The 20916-nt window shown below is 38.9% G+C and overlaps 2 protein-coding genes and 1 long non-coding RNA gene across 4 annotated transcripts; 1 reads left to right on the top strand and 2 right to left on the bottom strand.

Annotated features, from left to right (window-relative positions):
- Positions 1 to 958: 958 nt before the first annotated feature.
- Positions 959 to 6391, bottom strand: LOC106934469 (uncharacterized). The gene is made up of 3 exons (XR_001421702.1): positions 5732 to 6391; positions 1272 to 1326; positions 959 to 1145 (listed from the first exon to the last, which is right to left on the bottom strand). It is a non-coding gene; the product is annotated as an uncharacterized LOC106934469 (long non-coding RNA).
- Positions 6392 to 10143: 3752 nt separating this feature from the next.
- Positions 10144 to 14225, top strand: ankra2 (ankyrin repeat, family A (RFXANK-like), 2). Its single transcript, XM_015014396.1, has 9 exons — positions 10144 to 10333; positions 10540 to 10863; positions 10956 to 11114; positions 11194 to 11259; positions 11802 to 11899; positions 11991 to 12116; positions 12257 to 12323; positions 12424 to 12504; positions 13290 to 14225. Exons 2-9 carry the CDS (start codon positions 10554 to 10556, stop codon positions 13343 to 13345), a joined length of 963 nt encoding a protein of 320 aa, XP_014869882.1. The 5' UTR covers positions 10144 to 10333; positions 10540 to 10553; the 3' UTR covers positions 13346 to 14225.
- Positions 14226 to 15844: 1619 nt separating this feature from the next.
- On the bottom strand, positions 15845 to 20076 carry btf3 (basic transcription factor 3). 2 transcript variants are annotated; one of them, XM_015014394.1, is made up of 6 exons: positions 19975 to 20076; positions 18001 to 18069; positions 17625 to 17738; positions 17342 to 17543; positions 17185 to 17241; positions 15845 to 16353 (listed from the first exon to the last, which is right to left on the bottom strand). In XM_015014394.1, exons 2-6 carry the CDS (start codon positions 18067 to 18069, stop codon positions 16307 to 16309), a joined length of 489 nt encoding a protein of 162 aa, XP_014869880.1. In that variant the 5' UTR covers positions 19975 to 20076; the 3' UTR covers positions 15845 to 16306. The 2 variants fall into 2 exon arrangements, with proteins under 2 accessions (XP_014869880.1, XP_014869881.1); XM_015014395.1 differs by having other exon boundaries at positions 19912 to 20017.
- Positions 20077 to 20916: the final 840 nt, after the last annotated feature.

Raw genomic sequence — 20916 nt, 5'->3', positions numbered from 1 at the left:
ACATCACTTAGCTGTTTGTTTCGGAGGGATTTCTTTCAGTCTATTTTGAATTAACAAAACCTGCCTGGATATGAACTTGGAACATCTAAATACCTGGAAATTAAAGCTTAAAGCTAATCTTCGTCTTACATTTAATTTTCTTGTGAAAGCCAGCACAGATCATAAAAGCAATACGGTGTCCGTTACGTTCAGAGGGAGGACTGTAGACCTGGTCGAGCGGTCGCCTCAATTAAAATCAGCTTCCACTCAAACTCCTCCTGCCTGCGCGTAACTGCGTCCACTTGTCCATTGATCTCACAAGTATCTGCAACTGGCCTGACACCACGCTACATCTGTGAAGGTGCCCCATAAAACTTTACCAGGCGTGTTACAATGGAGGCCTTTATACGGCGGCGGCTCGCCGCGGCTTGTCCGCACAAAGCCCGCCATTGAAATCTGGATCTCATTCAGCAGCCAGAGTTGCTCCTGTTGAGCCGTGTGACCTTCCAGGTTGGAGACACCACTTCCTCCGACCGGAGAGGCGCTGGAAGCCGCAATGATTCACATGCCTGGCTTTCAGACCTCATTGAGTCTAGGTGAAGGGTTTTTTTGGGGGGAGGGTTTAGGGGGAATCATCGTCTCTCCACCCAACACCACCCTTTTTTTTTTGCCTCCTGAAAGCGGTGACACAGCAAAACAAGCAGACACTCCGCTAACAAAAAATCTGGCATCGCTTCAACGACTGGCCCACCCACGTTTCCACACAAGGGCACGGGAGCACCCGGGCGAGAGAGAGAGAGAGAGAGCAGATTTGGAAGACTGAAGGGGAAAAAGAAGGTAGATTGAAGAAATAAAAGAATTACACAAAGGAAAAACTTTGTCCCACAATAAACCAGACACACCCAGCTGTTAATGTACATCCTGTATATCTTTTCACCACTTAAGACCTAAGTGGAGTTGTCTTTAAAGAGCCAAAATCCCACTCAGACGAGTTTATTCCTGCACCGTGGCCTTCGTGTTTAGGAGAAGTCATGCTTTTAGAGGTTATGTTCATTCGGCAAACAGCTTGTTAAAGGTCTGGCTTCCCTTGGGACTAAAACGCTCCTGGCTTGGGTTTCATCAGCGACACAAGTCTCACCAGTCAACCAGTGCTTGGAAGGCTAGTTCTTTGGAGACAAAGAAATAGCTCAAAACTGCTCTACTTCTGGACAGGAAAATAAAAAATAAAAAATAAATCACCCAGCAGACCTACACAACATGTCAAAATAAAAGCTACTTGTGCAGTTACTTACATATAAAGGAACCTCTTGTCTGTTCACCTCCATTTTCCACCCATCCACCAGATACCTGCAGATGAAAGAGTTGAGTTACTCTAATGTTAAGTTAATAATAACACCAGAAACCACGTAGCTGTGGGTGGCCTGGACCCGGTCTAATCTATAACCCATGCTTTTTTCAGACCGCACTCATTTGTTCTTAGTTGTCTGGAGTTTTTTTGTTGTTTTTTTTGTCAAGAAGCATGAAAAGAAGAAACAATTATACCCCGGTGAGGTCAATTTAATCTTGGTGTTTGATAATTTGAACATTTAATGATTATAAGCAAATCAGAAATGGAGGCAAAAGGGATAATTCTGCTCGAGCTGCTCCAGTGAAAGAGAACAAAGCTACTTTTGAAAGATCTTGCAAAAATTAGATTAGCATGGGTTACTTTTATGAGATCCAGCAATTTTTATGAGAAATTCTGTGTTGCTCTGACAAAGATTTTTTCCAAGATCCCAGATTACTTTCAGCTAGTTTCTGCAAATATGTTTTTTTTCTTACCTCTTCCTTATACTTACATGTTTACAGTGGAGATTCTGTCTGTGGTCTGAAGCTACGCGTTTGCAAATAAAACATCATCTCACTAAGATAACTCAGAATACTATGAAATGTTTTCTGCTGCCCTAAATGTCACATAACTGGAGGAGATTCTCCTTGAATTACTGCAAAGGATTCTCAACCTGAACCTTGTATAATTTTCGCAATATCTCAAAAATTAACTCAGCATTATGGGAAAAAAAAAAAAGAATATTTCAACACTAATATCCTAATTTGAGGCTTTTCTAATATCATGCAGTTTTCTTTTATCTAAAGACTATCGTGTTCAAAATATAGAAATAGTAGTTTAAAAAAGTCATACTGACGTAAAAGTCAAGCACCTCTTAATTATTTTTTTAAAACTTTAGTGAATGCATGAAGTTTTCGACCAACACTTGAGCCTGTGGAGCTGATGCTACAGGGGCTACACTGTCTATCTGCTCTGACATGGTGAGTAGAACTGCATCTTCTGCTCAGTTGTAATCAGCCATGATATCCTCAACTGAGCATTTGGCTGCATACTAACACCAACAGTTTGATCATAGGGATAGACAGGTTAGTTTTGCTTCTCGTTTGTTTTTATTTGTTCGCTCTCTATGCTAGGCTAATAATGACAAAGACAAAGCAACATCCTCCTGCTGCTGTCAAGCTGCTTACATACGTGTCTAGAGTTGTTTTGTGTTGTATAGTTAAGATTTTTTTTTTTTTAATAATCTTACAGCTGACGTTGTGTCCCAGACTTTCTTTTTCATTAGCTGTTGCAACACAAAATGTTTATTGGCAACTCTGTTGTTTATTTTTAAGACGTTATGAGGAACAATTGCAAAACCTTGCAAATGCTGCAGAGTACGTTGCTAAGTAACCAAAGAGTGAGTTAGTTAAGGCCACCCACCTCGCTTTTAGCTGGCCGTGAGAGATCAGCTAAAGTCTTTCGTCTGCCTACATCCCCCAGAATGCTGTGCAGTTCAGTGAAATTATTGAATATTCTTTCAGATGAATTATCTATTGATATCGATTACATGTCTTTATATACTTTAAATAAGACAAAACTAGCTTGCAAGTAACTTTTCAACAATATATAGGAGCTTGTTTTTAGTCAAAATTGTCTTAAAATTAGTTAAAAAGTACTAGTTCCATTGGCAGATTATTTCTATTATAATAAGAAGTTTTTTCTATCTTATAAGTGAAATAATCTGCTAGTGGAACTAGTACATTTTTCATCAATATTAAGGAATTATTGAACTAAAACAAGCAACATTTTTTTTTGTTGTTGAAAAGTTATTTGTAAGTTAGTTTTGTCTTATTTCAAGTGCACTAAGACAAAAATACTTCTCCATGCATATTCTGGGAGTTGTGATTCCCTTTGAGTGTTTTTTTTATTTATTTTTTTATGCGTCTAAACCTGGAAGGGCTAGGAAATAACACCCTAGAGCACTAAGGTCCCTACCAGGTTTGCACACTATAAAGTAACCAAGACACATACAGCATTTTCAGGAGAAGATACCACAGGCAAGGGCGTCTCCGATTTTAATACTATATCAGTCAACAGGCGAGTCTACATTTCATATTGTAGTGTAAACATTGGCGCGGGTTGACAGGCTCCGCCCCATCAGGTCAACAAATGCGAACGCTCCGTTTCGCTTTCCTTTACAAAAGCTTTAAAAATAAAAGGGCATGACCCGAATGCACCCGTTCAAACAAAGAAGAGGCGCCTGGCTCTGATCTTACGGAGTTCAACAATTACCGTGATGTCAAACCGTCAGACGATCAGATAACCAAACGAAGACAAAAAAAACAAAAAAAACAAAAATCACCTTGGGAAGAGGATGAGTTGCAAAGACAATTCTTTACGTTTGTCATTGTCCTGGCCCTGAGCTTACAGTGACTCAGAAACCTGAGCTGGCTTAGGGCCAGGCTCCCCCCGGGACCCAGCGTGGGAAAAGAGATTACAAGCACCAGAAGATTGCACGCTGTCAAAAGGCATTCGGTGAGCGTCTTTGACAGCTAAGAATGCTATGCAAATGTTCTCAGATGTAAGCGAGTACGCCCTGCAGTTTCTTACCAGGTGAAGTGGGATTGGATTATGTAATTCCTCTCGCATGGCAAGCTGCCACACTGCATGAAAAGAAGTAGCTTTAAACTAGCTCCCTGATGCAATTACACCTTAATTTGCTGCACATTTCACACGCAAGAAGGAGACTAATACGGCGCTAATGAGCGCTAACATGATCATTAAGAAGAAATGATGCAAATGTATCAGGAGTTTTCCTCCCGGTTAACTGTGATGCAGTCGTCATATGCAATGCAGGAAACAGGTTTTGGCTTCACTTCAGAATGTAAACAACCAATGACAGATGCTATTAAAGATGCTATCCTCTAATGTATTTTTCCACCACTAGCAAATCTGTTACCACGTAAACACTGACGATGTTTGGATTTCTAATGTAGGATTTCACAGAGGGCGTTTGGAGTTAAGAGGAAAACTGCAAACTCTGCTTAGTTTACAGTTTGGTCGATGACATCACAAGTTGCACAAGAACCGAGCTTCATCAGCTGGCAATGATGAAGATTGTGACAGATAAGTGACTCTTTGCAGATTTTGAGAGAAATCTGGATTGCATTAGCATTGTCGCCGATTGACGACTTAGTGTCTGCGACGGAGTTTGAATCGGGTGACTCCCAAGCCGAGATGGATACTGCTGCTGAAGCAAACTGTGACAAGTACAGTGACAGTTTCCTATTTGAAGCTTTCCCTATGATTGGTATTCCTGTGTATTTGAAATTCATAAATGCATTTTTGAATTTCATATTGCCTCATCATCACTCTTACGTGATTTGTCAGTACGAAGGAAATGAGTGCATTTGGATCTTATATTACTTGAGTTCATCGATTGTGGAGTATTAGACTTTTTTGTCTCATTTCTTTCCTGTGATGTTGACCAGAAAGATGGAAATGGCATAAAGTGTCCTACAGGTACAAACTGCAAAAACACAACATCTTAAAAGTATTTTTGTCTAGTTTCTAGTATAAATATCTCATTGCACTTAAAATAAACCAACATACAACTAACTTATCAGCAAGATACGGAAGTTAGTTTTTTTTAAGTTTTCAAAATAGATAAGTTTGTTTTGAGTAAATAATTATTGAATATAAAAATTACTTATTCACTAATAATATATTTTTCCCATGTTATAAGGGAAATTATCTATGAGCCTAAATAGTGCTTTTTCAATATCTATATTCAAGAATTATTTACTTAAAACAAGCTTATTTATCTTGCTGAAAAGTTACTTTTGAGATTTGAATAATATGTGAGAACACTGAAGAAATTTCAGAAAGATTTGACAAAAATAGAGCACTGTTTGTTAAAAATACCAGGACAGACTGGAAGGAAACTTAAATATCCATTTAAAAACAAAACGTGCCTTTTGTGATGTCACTGGTCTAATTGCATTCAAAGCAGAAAGAGCACAGACTGTTTTTGTCAGAGTCCTTGTTTAAAACACCGATTATGGCGGATCGAAGCTTCAAAACATTGTCAGACTAAGAAGCCTGTGGAACATCATCAGCATCGAGGCTTATTCATTTGGAACAATAATGCGACTTATGCTGAAAGCCACTCATGCAACCTCCCAAATGCACAAGAACAAACAAATGATGTGTGCAGGATCACAACAAAGAGTGGCTTGTGAGAGGAGCAACTCGAGCTCCGCTTCTTACCTGTGAACGCACCGGTCTAAACAGATCAATTAAACAAACGCACGCGAGATAGTTCATTAATATTAAAGCAGCACGAGGGAGAAAAAATGCGAAGCTATCTAAAAAGCTGTTTAAAGCACCGTTTTGTTGTGGGGGGTTTTTTTCCTGAATGAGAATGACTCAGTCTGCCATTACCTGATGTCGTCTCCGCTGTCGTCTGTCGCAGAACTTTCTGTTAATTCAGTCTCGCTTCGGCTTTCCGTACATTCCCGCAACTCTCACGCCCTCATTCCGCACCAGTTGCTTCGGTTTCATCCGCGGTTTTTTTTTTTTCTTCTCCTTCTTTCTTTTTGTACTGGGGGAAAAAAAAAACTAAAATCAGCACGAGGAGTTAATGTCTGCAGGTGTCGCCGTGCAGGGTTTACTGTTTCCAGGCTGCTCTCCTGCGGTCCAGCCCCCTGCCTCTCTCTCCGTCAGTCACCGGCTGCAGCAGGAGGACAGAGGAGGGAGACAGGACGAGTCCCACGGCCCCGTCACATGACGTCTATTATTCATTTGTACTTTGCCTACTACGTCTAGTCTTACATAAATCATTTCTTGTTATCTTATTAAGATTTTTAGGCAGTAAACAGTCAAATATTATGTTTAGGATAGTAGGCATAACTGCTGTGCTTCTAGGAGTAGTTTTGCTACACATTTTTCAATTACATACAATTTAAATTGAACCTAGCGGTCAAACAATGCTATCGAGTTTAGTTTATTGTTCAATTTGGTTAAAAAATGTCTAAGGAAACCCAACAGTAGCACAATGCATCACCTCACTGACTTCCTGAATTGTCATGGTTTCTCTGATGGATGGCTAATTTTATTATTTTTTTTACTTTGTTAAGCTTATTTTTATTCTGTTCTTTAAAATACCAAAATTTCCACATAACTTCATATTTCTGTCTGTCCGCTTGCTCAACTCTCTGCTAATTAAATCAGATAATTATTAAATAGTTTTAAATTGCCTTTTTTTAACCACTTTCTTACTCAAGTCATTTCAGTCAGTTTCGCTTCCCCTTACTTTAAAAAATATTAGTATTATTACATTGAATAGAATTTTTTGTTATTTTAAACACCTCTCATTTTGTTTTCATAACGGTGTCATATTGTAAATTTCAACCAATTAGAGACTGTTATCATGTCACTCTTACTATTGTTATTGCCTCTGTACATACACTTGGTGTCCAACTAAATCCGTGTTTCCTTTTGTAATTGGATTATTTCATCATAAACCCATAATTAAAAATAACTTAAACAAGATCAAATTCTTTAAAATAAAATATATGAATGATCAATTTGACTTACAGATAAGCTGAAATTAAAATTTGGTTTAATTATACTTTTTAATTAAAATAGTGTCTGGCGTAAAATTACCACCAAAGAGTGCAGAAAACTCTCATATTCTGACACTAGCTACATCTCATTTTGTGCTACCAAAGACAAACTTCGCCCCGAGATATCACTGAAAGTGACATTATTTTAAAGCTTAATTTCACTATGTGGTTAAAAAAAAAAAATTGTAATACCTATTTTCCGGCAACAAATGTGGGGCAAAAGGATGAGGTACACCTTTGAAGCAACAATCAGAGTATGCAATAGTCAAAGAATTTGATGTATGTCAAAAATGTATGCAAAGGTTTTTGTTTCTCTGCAAATACGTAAGACTGTACTCACTTTGCAATTGCGTTTGCTACCTCATAACAAAGAGATCCACTATAATCTTTTAAAAGCACACTGCAAACTATGGCTGTCACTATAAGATCCAAATAAAATTCTCAAGTACACCTGAATGTTGTTCCGGCTTATCTGGAACCACGTAAGCTGATATCAAGAAGATTAAAAGCCATCACTGAATTAGAGGATGCTGCAGGCAGCAGCAAAAAAAAAGAAAAGAAAAATGAGTTTAGGGGCATACACACACAGGCATTTTACTTCTGACTGACTTTGTTGTGGCAAAAAAAAAAAATGAAGCCTTCTTCAAAAATCCTTCAAGCATCTGTCTCATAAAGTCAGACGTATGAGTCAGGGTGAGGCAGCAGCAGATTCTTCACATCTAAAGAAACTTTTAATTCAGCAGACGTGTTGAAAGAAGACATCGGAACCGGTTTGGTCAGTGTAAACAAGCAAACACGAACAATGGCGCTATGATGCGGTAATACTCCCTGTCACACTACTGCGCCCTTGCACTTGAAAAACTGAAAAACGTTATCAGGATGTATTTCAGAAAAGAGACGAGTGACATCACCTACTGTGAAAACCTGAAAGTAAGATTACTGGTTATGCACCAGTCCAGTACATAAACCTTTTCTCAATCCGATTCATTTTTGTGTGCTAATGGTTAGAGATTTTTCAAACCCTTGGGAGAGCTTGTGTTACGCCACACCAGCCTTCAGTGATGACATTTGGCCAAAAAACGGCGACACTTCCAACAACAAAAAAGCAGGATTGAAACACGGTGGTGGCAGCATCACTGCGTGGGGGTTTGCTTGTTTTTGTATTTCAAACAGGACAGGGGAGTGGAGGTTTGCAAAAGTTGACTAAAGATCTTTGCAATGCAGTGTCCCTTCATCATATCTGCAATGTTTGTGACCAATCACAAGTGAAGTGAATTTCAGTCATGCTGGTGTGGTGTTCAGGTACCACTACAACTAGCAAGAGCTGAAACTAAACTAAAGCACAGTATTTCTGACAAAATTTCAAATTTCAAACTAGCTCACTTTCCACATTTTGTCACGTTCTAACTACAAAATTCAACACAGTTTGTTTGGAATAAATACAAAGCTTAAAGATTTGAAAAATGTGTTCTGCATTTGTGTTCTGCATTTGTGTTGTGCATTTGTAATCTAGCCTGTCTGAATCATTACTCTGATTCACATTTTTGCTGCAATTACAGTTCTTTTACTGTGTGATTCGACCAGCTTTTCATATCTAGGGGCAAAAAATTTTCCCAAATTTTCTACATTTTAGTTAGATTAGATGGAGAAGGTCTGCTTAAATTGAATTTCAAGTCTTACCGCAGAATCATAATTATGAAGGAAGCAGGAGTACTTGGAGAGACTCTGCCAGTGCACACGGAGACCAGGCTAACAATTGTACTAATGTACACAGAGGAAATAGTGCCTCTTCTTACCCCAGTATTTCACTGCATTCAGTCAGTATTTTTATATTTTATATTATAATGAACTGTTCTGGTATTTTGTTTAACCTATTAATGTGTCATAAACAGTATTAATGATAAATAAATCAGCAGGCGTTTAGATTGTGCTTAACTTGTAAAACGCGGCTAAATGGTGAAGTTTCCTCTGCCGTGTTTGACTGTTAACATGAGGTGTTTCTGCGTTTGGTTTTCACCAGCTGTAGTGCTGCACTGTACTGTTTACCCAAACATCTATTCTTTGCTCCTATTAGTTCACAAGGACATTGTTTGAGATGTATTGTTACTTCACTCTGATCAAATTCCCAAGTATGTCCTTTATTGCCATATTCTTTTAAGAGACAAGAGACCTCGTGATAATCAGTTTAAGAAGTTATTTATTTTTGTGTTTTTCTGGCCATTTATATAGTCTACAATGTGTTTTTTGGCTCTGTTCCTTGAAAATGACAGTTTTACTGGAGGAAACGTGTCATGAATCACTCCCCACTGCATTTTCATCCACCCACTAACCAACTCTGAATGTTTTGTTTGTCTTATTCTGTAAAAAGATTTCTTACAACACACTGATAGTCGCAGCTTAAAAATAGAGTCCTCAGAGACTGATAAGAAATTACAGATTCTTTCTTCCAGATCATTTAAGTATTCTTTTTTTCTTTTTTATTTTTTTTATTTTTTGGAAACATGTTAACATTTTTATACCACAAGTTCAAAAAATACTTTTTTCTCCTATAACTATGGTGTCAAAACCACTAAAGCATAGTTTTTAATTAGTGTTCTCCATTCACGTGAAGCCGATATTCAATGATAAATTTAAGATAAATTCAATTTCAATTTCAAGGTAACATTTGATTTTCACCTTGACATTGGCGCCATCTGTTGGTAGAAGTGTAATAACAACGGCATAAATTAGGTTAATTTTTGCAAAAATCTTCAGATAAAATAACTTTTTTTTCCAGAAAATGTCTAACTTGCTCAGCATCTTGAATATTTCTTTTCTCACATTTGTCAAAGGAATTTAATAAAACACAGCAAGATGCACCGCAAATTACAAATAATTGAAAATGTTTCATGTATTTTGGTCAAAACAATAGATACACACTAGTTCTGAGCAAAAAGGTGCCCGATTTTTAAACACTGCTTAGAATGAGATCTAAACTGAGGCCATGTACAGATTTGAGATTATTTTTGGAGAGTATTTGATTTTACTATGTAATGTTTAATCTTTACAACATGAAACTTACCTGCAAATACTCTGGGATGTCATTTATAAAGTCCTGGGGGAGTGGCGGGGAATAATAGTTTTAAAAATACAGTGTACGACTCGACTTAAATGCATCATCATACTAAACCGCGGCTGAGTGTGCACCTGTTGGATAGCCGAAAACACCGGAAGTCCAAGGAGAACCAAATAAGGGAGAGCACCCAGAATCAAAGTGCGCATGCGCATATTTATCAAAACACCGAAGCTGCAGCGATGATTTTATGACGATTTTATAATTTAGCGTCATGTTGTATTATTTTTTCGATTTAGCTACTCGGACGCTGGTAACGTTTAAGCTTCAAGTCTGAACAACTTAACATGTTTTATTTCCCGAGAAGTAAGTATGACTGACAGAAAGCTGGAGCAACAATATGCTATAACATGCTAACAAATAGCTAACTGACAGTTTAGTTTGTGGGCATTTGGATGAATAAAATAAATGCTGCTTTAGTTTAATTCTTGTATTTTGGTACTCCTTGAGTTCAGTGAAGATAGCTCCGAGATATAGCGTTGTATTTCATTATTCTTATTGGTCCGCCTTAGCTGTGTGAAAGAGGATGGATAACGTTACCGTGGCAGCTGTAGAGGGGACCGCTGTCTGTCCCCTGGTCGCTGAGGACATGGAGGGGATGGAGGGGATCTGCGTGATGCCTGACCTGAGCTCCATAAAGACCGAGCAGTCGGTGGGTCCGACCCCCGACGAGCCAAGCCCTCAAAATGTGGCCATGGGCATCAAGTTCATCCTCCCCAACCGCTTTGACATGAATGTTTGCTCCAGATTTGTGAAGTCTCTCAACGAGGAGGACAGTAAGAACATTCAGGACCAGGTAAACTCTGACCTGGAGGTGGCTTCCGTTCTGTTTAAAGGTATGATCTGCCTTCTAAGTGGAAATTTGTTTCTTTAATGCACAAGAAGTCATCCTGTGTGTACACTAAAAGATCCCTTTTCTTCCTTTCAGCTGAGTGCAACATCCAAACCTCACCGTCGCCAGGTATACAAGTACGTCACGTTTACACGCCTTCCACCACCAAACATTTCTCCCCGATTAAACAGTCTACCACACTGACCAACAAACACCGTGGCAACGAGGTTTCCTCCACACCGCTTTTGGTCCACTGTAAGTGCTGTTTTTTTTTTTTCTTTTTGTATCATTTAATCGGAAGTGTAACACATTAAGTTTTCCTCTTATTTTCCAGCTTTATCCATTCATCAGCTGGCAGCCCAGGGAGAAATGGTGTTTTTGGCCAGTAGGATTGAACAAGGTGGGCAGTTCATCTTTGTTTTTAGAGCATGCATAGTTTTGTCTTTCAGTAAAAGCAATTTCTTGTCATTGTGTGTTCCTCAGGGCCCTGTTCTCTATACCCTCTTTTTCTGCACATTCAGTTTTCCTTCTTTGCAAACACAATTCCAAGACTGCTCACCTCAATACTATGACTACTGATGAAGTTTAGTTCTGTAAACAGGGATCATCTTGTAATCCCTTAATTTTCTATAACATCCAACACTGATTTTATCCAATAAATAGAGGGATATTTTTTACATCTTATATGTTCCATAGGGGAAAAAACTTCAACATTGTCAGTCAGCCTTTAGCCAAAAAGTGCCTAACTTGGTGTAACTTGTTTAATATCACTTCTAATCCTTCTATAATGTGAACAAAACAATTTAAGACGTAAACACTACGATGATTGCTAATTTAGACCTAATAATCATGAACTACAGAAAAAGTGTACCCACAGTTCCCTGTTCTTGTACCTCTGCCACCTCCAACAGATTTTAATCTCAGGTGTATTTCTTTTCACAGAGACCGTAATCAATCTCCAAGACGACGAAGGTTTCACCCCTCTGATGTGGGCTGCGGCGCACGGACAAATCGCCGTTGTCGAGTTTCTGCTGCAAAACGTACGGCAGAACAAAACGGAGCACGTAGCGGTTATTGAATCGACTCTGAAAACATTCACTCTCTTTCTCTCTCTCTCTCGCTTGGCTGCAGGGGGCTGACCCAAATCTGCTGGCCAAAGGGCGGGAAAGTGCGCTCTCTCTGGCCTGCAGTAAGGGATACACAGACATAGTGAAGATGCTCATCGACTGCGGAGTGGATGTCAATGAGTACGACTGGGTATGAGCTTGATTCACGTCCGCTGCATCCCATTGTGGTTGATGTGTTTAACATAGATCTGGTTATGGAAGGAAACAATGTTGAACTCCCTTGATCGACCTCTGGGCGTCGCTGTTTAGACATTAACTTATCTTCCTCAGAATGGAGGCGCCCCTCTGCTGTATGCTGTCCATGGCAACCACGTGCGCTGTGTTGAGATTCTGTTAGGTAAGGAAAATTCATCTGCAGGTAATGACTTCGAGAGGATAAATACCCGTCTGTTTTGTTTAATCCGACACTAACGTGAAATGTGACTCGTGTTTTCTAGATAGCGGCGCCGATCCTACCGTAGAGTCAGATTCGGGATTCAACGCCATGGATATGGCCGTGGCTATGGGTCATCGAAACGGTGTGTGAGGAATAAACGTGTCTGATGGCTACATTTAGCTCTAAATACAGCGCTGGTTAGAGGTTTACATGCTCATCAAAGATGAGAATAATTATCCAGGAAATGGCTTCAGTGATTTTTAAAAACAATAATACAACGTGGAATTTAGTATAAATATTTTTCATCCTCTCAGTTTTTTTTTTTTTCCCGGCTAAAGTTGAATCCAGTTACATTTAAAAAAAATAAAAAAAACATTTTTTTCCCCTGTTGTGTAAATATAAATCAAATATTTTCTGAACTGATATCTTGAGATGTTGCGTCAATATTTTCTCATATTCTTCCTTCATGATGCCGTCTCATAAGGAGCATCAGCCACCAAAACCTCCCCCACAACATGATGCTGCCACCCCCATACTTAGCAGTTGAGATAGTGTCCTAACAATTGTTACAGTTTCTTCCAAATGTAGCGATTAACATTAGAGCCAAGGACTTAAGTTTTGGTTTCTTCAAACCACAGAAATAATCTAAAAATGAAAGTTTGCCGCATTTGCAATCGGACTTAATTCTGTTTTTGGAGTGAAGTCTTAATCATAGAGTGGCCTCTCGGCTCTTGAAAAAACCGGCTTTAAATCCTGCGGCTGATTGGTACATTTTTGCACCAAAACCACATCCATCAGTGGGACATAACTCTTTCCCGAGCATAGAACCATTGAAGATGCACATGTAACACCTGGCTTTGTTTCTTTGGTCATGTGGCGCCATCTACTGGTTCTACACTTGAAACAAATCCGTGTTTGTGTGTTCAGTTCAACAGGTGATGGAGGCCCACCTACTGAAACTACTGATGGGAATCAGAGAGTGAACTCCTGGAGGACAGACTCCTTGTGGGACGTCGCTTGGTGCTGGACAATCATGTAGCATGCCCTGGATTACAGCCTGCGGGAATATTTTGATCTCTTAAAAACAAATATATTTAATTCGTGTCGTAAAATCTTATTTATTTAATCTTGTGCACACGGCAGCTTGTTTTCACTTCTAACCCTTTTGGAAGCAGTCATGCTCTGCACTTTAACGTAATCCTCTGGAGTTGTAAACGTAATTGGAGCACACCGAAGGACGTGGAAGTGAGGTGGAGACGAGTCGCAGACTACATGTGATGTTTTAAATTAAGTAACGATTGGTTATTGGTTTTGTCACATCCTAATATATTATTACACCTTTTCCACCTGTTGTTAAACCTCCTGCTGACCTAAAAGAGGTAGAGTGGACCCCGTGTGAAGTTTTCCGTTATTTTTTTTGTCCCTGTGGTTTCGGGAACTGACGACCGTAACATCTGCCTCGCTTTTCCCGAACGTAGAGCTAGGACTGCGGGAAGGTTAAATAACTTTAACCATACTGAAATGGTTTCTAAAGTTGGAAAAAAACCAAAAAGTTGTTCATCATCACGTCTGGTCTTCACAGCAAGCACATTTCAGATGCACACTGAACCGTGAGAACATGAAGCTGGCAACATGTCGGTGAATTAACCGAATCTTTTTGTGTGTGATTTTTTTGTTTGTTTTTATTTGAATGTATTGCGGGCCATTCTAGGGTCAGTTGTGTGTTTATGTACAGCCACGTTTAGATGTTTTGTGAATTTAAAAAGACGGCACACTGCAAATCGACAGCCCTATGTGGTATTGTGGTGCTTCTTTTGCAGTTTTGTATAAAATGGCTTGTGCATTAAAACAGTCGTAATTTTGCCGTCTGTCCAATTCTATTCGTTGGTTGTTTTTAAAAAAAAAAAGTTACATTTTTACCATAAAAAATAAAAGCCGTTTTAAAATACAAAAAAAAAACTGAAAGGGGTGTGTGTTTTTTTTTTTTTTTTTTTTTAAACAATCTAGATTTTCTTTTAGGCCACAGTGTGATGTGGTTTTGTGAAACTTAAATTACATAAAATCCCATTAGTTGTGGCAATTTACCAAATTGGTTGCGAGTGGAAACACAAAGGTGCCCTATAATTAGCACTTTTTAGATGTGAAGGATTCTGCAGTTAAAAGTGCTCCATACTGAACAAACATCGAGTCACAAAGCAACCCAAGAAATTAGTTTGAATTGAGTTAAAAGACAAAATTTAAAAAAATCTGTTTGTAATTAAAGCTAAATCATTAAATGACTTTTGAAGAAATGATTATTCAAAAGTTCATTACACTTGTTAGTATGGAAAGAAATGTAAACTGTTACCATGGCTGATCATCCAGCTAACCACATCAAATCGGCTTCAGACCAGTGGTCTTCATTCTGTCAAGATTCAGGGCTTCCATTTTCATCCAGAGCAACATCATGTAGCTGGATTCCTGCAGGTTTCACCAATTCAAATTTAAGACCTTTTAAGACTAATGAGAATGCATTGCGAGACATAATGAACAAAAAACAAATGCATGAACAAAAAAAAAAAATATATATATATATATATATATATATAACTAAAAATCATACTGGTTAACACAGGTGAGCTAATGGGCAAGACAAATACCATCCAGCCAACTGGCAATAAACCTGCTTTTACGTTTGATGGTCATCAGACCAGCAAGGATATATTAGCAGCTAGTTATCAGTAAACAAACATAATAAAAAATGTGATTAGCTGTATGGCCGCAACCGCTTTGAGTCACAGTGAAGATGACTGCATGTGACTCAAAGCAACAAAGTCTCACAAGAAAACTACACATAATGAGATTAAACAGTCCTGCCACAGCAAAATTCAAGACCCGCTGTTAACTTGTTAGGCCCGTCACGGTAACAAAACAGAAATCGTCCCAGACGTTATTGCGATAAACAGTACCGTTTGTTTATAGACCACTTTCAAGTAACCTAATGGTAATGGCATAATAACGCAAGAACCAATTCTTAAAAATCAATAAACTTGAAATTCTAAAGAACATTTAACACTGAGACTGGAAGACAAAACAACAGAAACAAATACAATGAATTATGAAGTCTGTGAACAAAATTGTAAAAAAAAAGAAAAAAAGAGGGGGAGCTAGTTGAGACTGAGAAGAGAAAAACTTATGAATCATGTAAATGGAAGTTATTGAGCTCGTTTTATCATTTGATTCTTTGAGTTGCTTATTGCAACAGAACTTGTTTTTCATTGAATTGAAGAAATTTTAAGGCCTTAATTTTTGCATACACTTTAATGCTAATCCTTTAAGTTAGCATTAAACAATACAATACATTACAATTAAGAGTACAGGAGAATCATGAGGGTGCAAGTCAGATATTTGGTGAAAAGTGGCAAACATGTCTGATGAAAACATGTTTTGAAGCATTTTATCACCCAGTTGGAGGGAGAAAAAAACAAAAAACAGACGCATTGTTCTGTTAAGTGACAGTAGCAAAGGTTTATTTCAGATATGGTGATTTTAGCGAGGCCACAGTTCAGTAACAGAGGAAACGGATGTACAGCCGGGGGGCATCAGACACTCAATCTCTTACTGTAACTGTACATTAAGACCACATGAGCACGACAAGCATGTGGAGCGCCTGGTGGCAAAGAGGTGGACTGAGAAATAAACACACCTGAACACCGAAATACTGTGACCCCGGTTTCCATACGGAGTAATACTCTACAAAACGACTCAAAAGAAATGACTGAAGAGTGTGGCGATAATTAATTGAAGTGTTGCGCTTTTTACAGAAGGCTCAACGCCGACACGATGTCTCAACTTGCTCAGGTGTTTCGACTGTCAACTCTCCGCTTCTTCGATGCGAAACAACGTCTCGTGCCCCCTCCACTCCCCACGTGGTCCTGTTGAGTTCTGCCGTCTCCCATCTCCGCCTAGTTGGCCTCGTCCTTAGACGCTTCGTCGAAATTCTCCACCAGATCTGAAACGACACAAACGCGGAGGTCTGAACTGTCTGAGAGGGAGAGAAAGTCGCATCCGAGCTTTCAAAACGCTCCCAGGAAGAGAGTTTATCTGAAACCTGATTCCTCACTCGTACACAGACTTGCAATGTGCTCAACATACGATGCCTTATGAAAGCATTCACACAATTTACCGTTCTTTCGTCACAATAAAAACCTCAAACTTCACTGTATTTCAGATGAGGCCGACACAAAGTGGTGCACAAATTTGTCAAGAAGGAAAAAAATATACTAAGGTTGTTGTTTTGTTTTTTTTTTAAGTAAAAGAATCAACTTAAATTACAGCAATATAAAGGCCATGCTATGAAAATAAGTTTCTTGTCGACAAAAAACAGTCGCAGTACAAATTATGGCAAAGCACTTCAAGAAGTTGGCTTCTCCCTCCTCTGTGAGAACCACCATGTCCAAGTCTCAGAGGGTCAAAGGTTAAAATGGAAACAATTTTTAAAAACGTCTGGGCAAACAGCAGGAGAACAAAAGGAAACCCAACTCTATCAACAACGTGGTGGTGAGGGTAGTTAACCCCTGTGCCATCACGCGCTTTGACAGCAAAGCGTAATCGTTTGTTGCGTTAGAGAGGACCTGAGAAGTCCTGGGAAAAGCCGGGATCGCACTAATGACAACCTCATGTGTTTGGGTCCAACTTTCTCAGCAAAGAAAAGCAAATAAAGCCGAACATCGTCAAAAGACAGCGATGCATCCTGGGAAGGAAAAACCTGCGGCATTTTATTTATTTAAGGCGGAGGAGGAACATCTTGATGCAATGATCGCACTGCGGGAAAATCCCTCACCTGGAACGTCATCGTCCTCTTCTTCTACTGCTGCGATCGGCGCTTTTCCATCTCCAGCTGAAAGCAGAGGACGCAATCAAAGTTACCTCATTGGCAACGAGACCGGAAAATCGCGGCGTAGCTACGGAATCTGTGACGGCGTGGGGGGGTTGCGGACCCTGTTTGGGGAGAGCCTCGGCGAGTCTCCGCAGGCTCGTCAGGCTGTCGGCTCCCAGCTGGTTGAGGATGCCGGGCAGCATCTCGGTCAGCTGCTTGGTCTCGGCGTGGCCGGTGATGGTGAAGGTGTTGGCGGCGAGGGAGGCCTGCACTTTGGGGTTGTTGAAGTGGATCACCGTGCCCTGGTTCGTGAACATGTTCACCTGGAACGAGACGCTGAGGCGTTACCGAAGGAGACGGGCGCGGACAGGGGGGTGGCGGGTTCTGCCGGGCGCGGCGCCTACCTCTTCAATGCCGGAGATGTTGTTGACGCCGAGCTTCTTTAGGGAGAACTGGAGCTTCTTGTCGTCGGCGGTCGCCGTTCTGTGTACAACCTTCTTCTTTCTGCGGGCGCTTCCCTGTGGGAGAGAGGACAGGGAGGATGCGTCCCAAAGAGTCGTTAACTTCACACTGGAGAAATATTGGCCCTGTCCATCTTATGGAATTGTCTTTTTTTCCCCATGAATGAGTGATCTGTTTAAGTAGCATCTCAAATCAGAGATAGGCTCAGACTTTAACCACACAACTCATAACCATTGATTTTGATTTGTTCTTTTGAGCCGTTTTAATCGTTTGAAATCATTCAACCCAAATACGCTGCGTATAACGGCAAGACTTTACCTTTCCACCGATGCGGACTTGCGCTTGTAGTTTAGCGAGTTTTTCTTGATTCATTATTGCTTCTTTCATCTGCAAATGAAAAGATTGATATATTATAACACGGTGGTAGTGCTGCAGTTATTTACAGACAAATCTAAGTTATAAGAACATAGGACAACATGATGCAGAAATCTCAAGCGCACAAAGACACACCATGTAGATAAAGACATCCCACTGTCAGCTCAAACATTAAATTAGATTATAAACAATGAGTGAAGGTTTTGATCTTGAAATTAACTCACATGAACGACATTTTTGACTTTTGCCAACAGGAAATAAGAATGTAAGTGTAGCCGAGAGGAAATGATTCTCTCAGACACGGTAGAAGCCACAAAAGTTAGAAAATAAAGTCAACTTTATGTTCAGAACTTATTTCTATAAATTTGGATTCTGGAAAAAAAAAGAGTAAATAAGAAAAACTAATATTTTATCATAACAGCCGAATTTAAATTTATAAGGGATTCGTTCATTGTGCTGCAGAGCAATAAAACTAGGAAATGTTGAGATTTCACATATTTACAACAAGTAATTTGGTTATTTTCTCATGACAAAAATTGATAAATCTGACTTAATGAGCTTTTTTACAATTCTTACTTTTGAATAAGATGTTTTACTTCCAAATTTCTGACTTAATATCAACAATCTTCCTACTTCAAAAATTCTTTCCTTGTAAATATGTGCAATTAATCTCAAAATTTCAGAGTTTTCTTGTTTTTAGCAGAAAATAACTGTTTAGTAGCAACTTGGTATAACATATGAAAGTATTTCCTTAAGATGATAAAACTAGTGACAACTTCAAAAAAGAAAAAAATTAACAGGATTGGAAATTATGGAAAAAACGCAAACCTCAAGAAACATACATTTTTAAAGATATAGAAGTAGGCATCGGGAATCTTAATAGGACACCAGAAAGCAAAACTCCAACATTGTTCAAATCTTCCATAAGCAATCTACGAAATACTAAACTACTATAATTACAAAGATCGCAGGTTCAAACAATGTTCACGCAGAAAAAAAAAAAAACTCTGAGTGACTGATCCCAGAAATGTATCTGGGAGAAAGTAGAATCTAACCATTGAAATCAGATGCAATTTATTTTAACACCACTTCCCCCACAAGTCATTTCAGAAACAAGGGTAAAATAAGCAAACCCTGCCTTAAACAAACAGATTTGAAAAAAAAAAAAAAAAAAAATCAGGCTGTTCAGGTTTGACTTGCCAAATCCCATGAAAAAAATAATCACTTAATACCAAGTTGTAACCCCAATTTATTTAAATTCATTTATTTCTACACATTGTGTCATTAGTGCAAAACGGAGCTTTCTGCAAAACGCGATCTGATTGGACCAAAAAAAAAAAAAAAAAAAAATAAAAAAAAAGGAAAAAAATCACGCATATAAACACACATGCGCACGGAGCAGAATTGTCAGTGTGGGTGTGGTAATACTGCAAATGCTCCAGATAAAAGGTTAAAACCATATTAAACAAACAGTCAGTGAACACTGCATGACAAAAAAGCCAAAAGGACAAAATTACCCAATCCGCAGGACGAGTGCTACAAAACTCAAGCTATTCTCCTTATTTCTGGGAGGCACTTTAAACGAGCGAAGCCAAGCAAATAACAATGAAATATTATTAGTCGAACTAAATAAGCCAACAACACGTTATCCAACGTTAAAGGCAAGTTTAGTTAACCTGCATTCAGCCTAAATGAGTTTTTTATAGCTTTTTTTGCGAGGAAGCTGGAGGCTAACTTTGCCTAGCTTAGGTGCTAGCAGCACGGCCTGTCACACCGCCACACAGATCCGTGAGTAAAATTAGCTTCACACCGCGGCGGATATCAGCCATCAGGTCGGGAAAGGCTTTCGTTTACCTCTGGCCGTCTGATCAGGGGATAACAGTGCAGAGAAGAAAGTATTTAAAGCTCCTCACTGACCTGTAAACTAACAGCAGACACATGCGGGGAGCAAGATGGAAGCGAGAGAGGAGGGAGGACGTGACGTCAGACAAAGAAGAGAAGCGTAATTGGGGTTTTTTCTGCCCTGAGTTTAGTTCTGCAGGTTGCAAGCGACGCTCGGTCCGCATGAAAGTGTCTGTAAAACTTTCCTCAAGTCCCTTAAGTTAAATTTAAATCAATTAGTAGGTGTATAAAAACAGTTGTTGTACGTACACGTAGCAACAGTTACAGTTTGACGTCTGTTGGTTGATGTGATTGCTCATTTTTACATTAACAAACATGTACACATACAAACATAAGCAGCATGTTTGATTAGTGCTATGAATTATTAGTTATGACCCAACAAATAACAGAAACAGATTTCACAAAGACACAGCTTACTAAAACAGCTACAGGATTTTCAATAGATAGTTAAATAAGATTAAATACAATACTAAAGAAAACTAGACAGGTGCTTATAAAATGAATATTGTGAATCAGTTTTTCAAAGTGTCTATAAATGGATGGATATCACACAAATACTATTTTTGTACACATTGATAGAGTTCAGTCTTCTAAGTTTCTGGGTGCTTGTGGACATGCATACATATCATTAGGACCTCAAATAAAACTCAAAAATAACTGAAGCTTTAAAAAATTTCCAGAAGAAAAAAAAGTCAAATAATATAAAATAAAAAATATATAAAAATTAACTCAACACCTTCCCTGCCACAGGAGATTAAGCTGTGTTGATGTTTAGAAAGTATTGCACTAAATTTGTTACATCCACAGTTCCTTGCACTTGACTATTGGCTGCACTGGAGGTGAAGAGATAAACTCAGAGATGATTCAGTGATTAGTCCAGCAGCTGCTGCTGATTCCAAAACATCAGTCTTCATTTTTCACATTTGTCTCAAGAAGGGCAGAATGCAACACTTCAAA

This window comes from Poecilia latipinna, unplaced genomic scaffold (genome assembly GCF_001443285.1).
Source record: "Poecilia latipinna isolate Pla-1442-1.1 unplaced genomic scaffold, P_latipinna-1.0 Scaffold1811, whole genome shotgun sequence".
NCBI lineage: Eukaryota > Metazoa > Chordata > Actinopteri > Cyprinodontiformes > Poeciliidae > Poecilia > Poecilia latipinna.
Note: the sequence above shows the minus strand (reverse complement) of the source record. Positions and strands in the feature narration are given on the sequence as shown.

Bases quoted from the DNA above. Each gene is read 5' to 3' on its own strand.
- ankra2 (XM_015014396.1), top strand. From the start codon at position 10,554: ATGGATAACGTTACCGTGGCAGCTGTAGAGGGGACCGCTGTCTGTCCC. The intron at 11,115-11,193 runs GTAAGTGCTGTT...CTTATTTTCCAG, and splicing joins CACACCGCTTTTGGTCCACT to CTTTATCCATTCATCAGCTG. The intron at 11,260-11,801 runs GTGGGCAGTTCA...TTCTTTTCACAG, and splicing joins GGCCAGTAGGATTGAACAAG to AGACCGTAATCAATCTCCAA.
- btf3 (XM_015014394.1), bottom strand. From the start codon at position 18,069: ATGAAAGAAGCAATAATGAATCAAGAAAAACTCGCTAAACTACAAGCG. The intron at 17,242-17,341 runs GTCCGCAACCCC...CTCTGCTTTCAG, and splicing joins CGAGGCTCTCCCCAAACAGG to CTGGAGATGGAAAAGCGCCG. The intron at 16,354-17,184 runs GTGAGGGATTTT...GTGTCGTTTCAG, and splicing joins AGAGGACGATGACGTTCCAG to ATCTGGTGGAGAATTTCGAC.